General features: G+C 33.2%; 1 protein-coding gene across 1 annotated transcript; it reads left to right on the forward strand.

Annotated features, from left to right (window-relative positions):
* The first annotated feature begins 1,283 nt into the window (after positions 1–1,283).
* Positions 1,284–1,670, forward strand: LOC111374275 (14 kDa proline-rich protein DC2.15-like). The gene has a single exon (XM_022996931.1). The coding sequence runs from the start codon at positions 1,284–1,286 to the stop codon at positions 1,668–1,670; it is 387 nt and encodes a 128-aa protein (XP_022852699.1).
* Positions 1,671–2,111: the final 441 nt, after the last annotated feature.

Consider the following 2,111-nt stretch of genomic DNA (forward strand, 5'->3'; position numbering starts at 1 on the left):
TAAGGGATGTTCAGTTGTTCAAAATGCATTTTGGCTTGTTAGTAACTTTGATAAAGATGCGAAGTTCGTATATAGAAATTAGTTCAATTCTACTAGCGAGATATTTTTTAATAATTTAGGGATACCGGTCGTCAACCCAATTCATATTGTAAATAATGTGAATATTTGAACTAAAATGGATAAACATTGGTGAAGCCAAAGTCCTAGTGCTTAAATTCATGGAAGTTTGTCCAGACAATTATGTGCGTAATTTTGGTCTAGGTTCAGTTTAGTTTGAAAATCACGAAATCAATTGAGTTTATAGTTTGTTCAAATAAAAGTAACTATAAAAGTTATAATGAGTTTAGATCAATAATTAATTAACACAGTTCTCGTTGCAACGATTTTACTTGTCATAATAATACATGTCGCAATATCATAACACTTGTAATCACTTGTAATTTTCAACAATGATAACAATCCAAACTTTTAGACTTGTGTTGAATGCTTTGGATGACAATTGATATCGTAAATATATCTTTTTCTACTTCTATAGCTGGCAGTGTGAAAGAAATTTGTTTGAAAAAGTAGTCTTTTGTGATTATTTGAGAGTCTTTGGCTGCAAATTGAACAACAAAATATCAAATGAGATAGAGACATTCAATGGTAAATAGCAGCTCAAGAAGCAAGATTGCCCTTGTTCCTTTGCCTTCTTCACTGCTTCCTTTATTGCCTCATTTTGATCAAGTATAGGACAAATATGGTTAATATCCATACTCAACAAAATGGAATTTCAGAATTGCAGTGATGGACCAAAACAGCTGCCAAAAAAAGGGATAAACGAAAGCAGAGGAAAAGAAAGCAAGAAAATATCACAAGAAAAATGAACAATGATAAAAATTAAAACATTAGTGGCTCAAAAAAACAATGGCTAGGTTAAGATTCATCAAACTTCAGAGGAATGTTTCATTGGTTGAATGAGAATTACACAATATTCTGTACCAAATACAGTGACGGGACTGCATTGGCTATTGGTGGATCTTATGATCAATTCTTATATTAATTTAAAATAAAATTAAATATATCTTCTTCTAATTCCATGCCAGCCTTACTTGACATGCCTATCGTTTGTTGTCCAACATTTTCTTACATTTCTCCCTATATATACCCCTTCAACAAATCTTTACTTATTCCCACTTAAAAAACATAATATTTTCTTCGCAAGTGGTCTCGTTTCCTTGCAACTTAGTTGAGCAACATAGTACGCAGTTAGGGTTCTACATTGTAGTCCAATTTTTTGTTCAATGGATTCCAAGAAGCCATCGTCAGTTGCCCTTTTCCTATTCTTTAACCTTATATTTTTTGTTCTTGCCAATGGATGTAAAACTCCACCAATTCCAAAACCTAGCCCAAATCCAATCCCTTTCAAGGGTAGCTGCCCTAGGGATGCCCTAAAACTTGATGTATGTGTCCAGTTGCTCAATGGAAGTATCGGAACAGTAGTGGGGAATCCACCTGACCACCCGTGTTGCTCCGTACTAGGTGGACTTTTGGATCTTGAAGCTGCTATTTGCCTTTGCACTGCATTGAAAGCAAACATTCTTGGCATTAACCTTAACACTCCTATTGCATTGAGTGTTCTTATTAATACTTGTGGGAAGAAAGTGCCCTCTGATTTCATTTGTGCCTAAGATTTCTAGTCCAGTGTTTTAATTTCGTTGAAATGTTTGAAGTTTTCTTTATTGAAATGAGAAGGAATAATCGTTTCCAAATTCGAATTGAGATGAGTTCTCCTCATTGTAAATCTTTTACTCTAATGTGTGATTTTCGAGTTTAAAATTGCAAAATATTGGTATGTTAGCATCCTTGCTCTCCCTGTAATTTGGTTTTATATCAAGGCACACACGAGTGAAGTTTTTATCAATCCTCACTTGGTTTACCTGGATAAGTTGATTAAAATATAAGTCAAAATCAACAATTAATTTTAATCTTACATTTTATAGGATCTCACGACTTTTATTAAATTTTCAATCAAATATTTCATCAATGTTTATCAAAATTTACCGAGTTCTATATTTAGCAAAATCAAACGGACCAAAAAAAAACACAAAGTTAGGAGGACATCACCAGTA

Source organism: Olea europaea, unplaced genomic scaffold (assembly GCF_002742605.1).
Source record: "Olea europaea var. sylvestris unplaced genomic scaffold, O_europaea_v1 scaffold1229, whole genome shotgun sequence".
NCBI lineage: Eukaryota > Viridiplantae > Streptophyta > Magnoliopsida > Lamiales > Oleaceae > Olea > Olea europaea.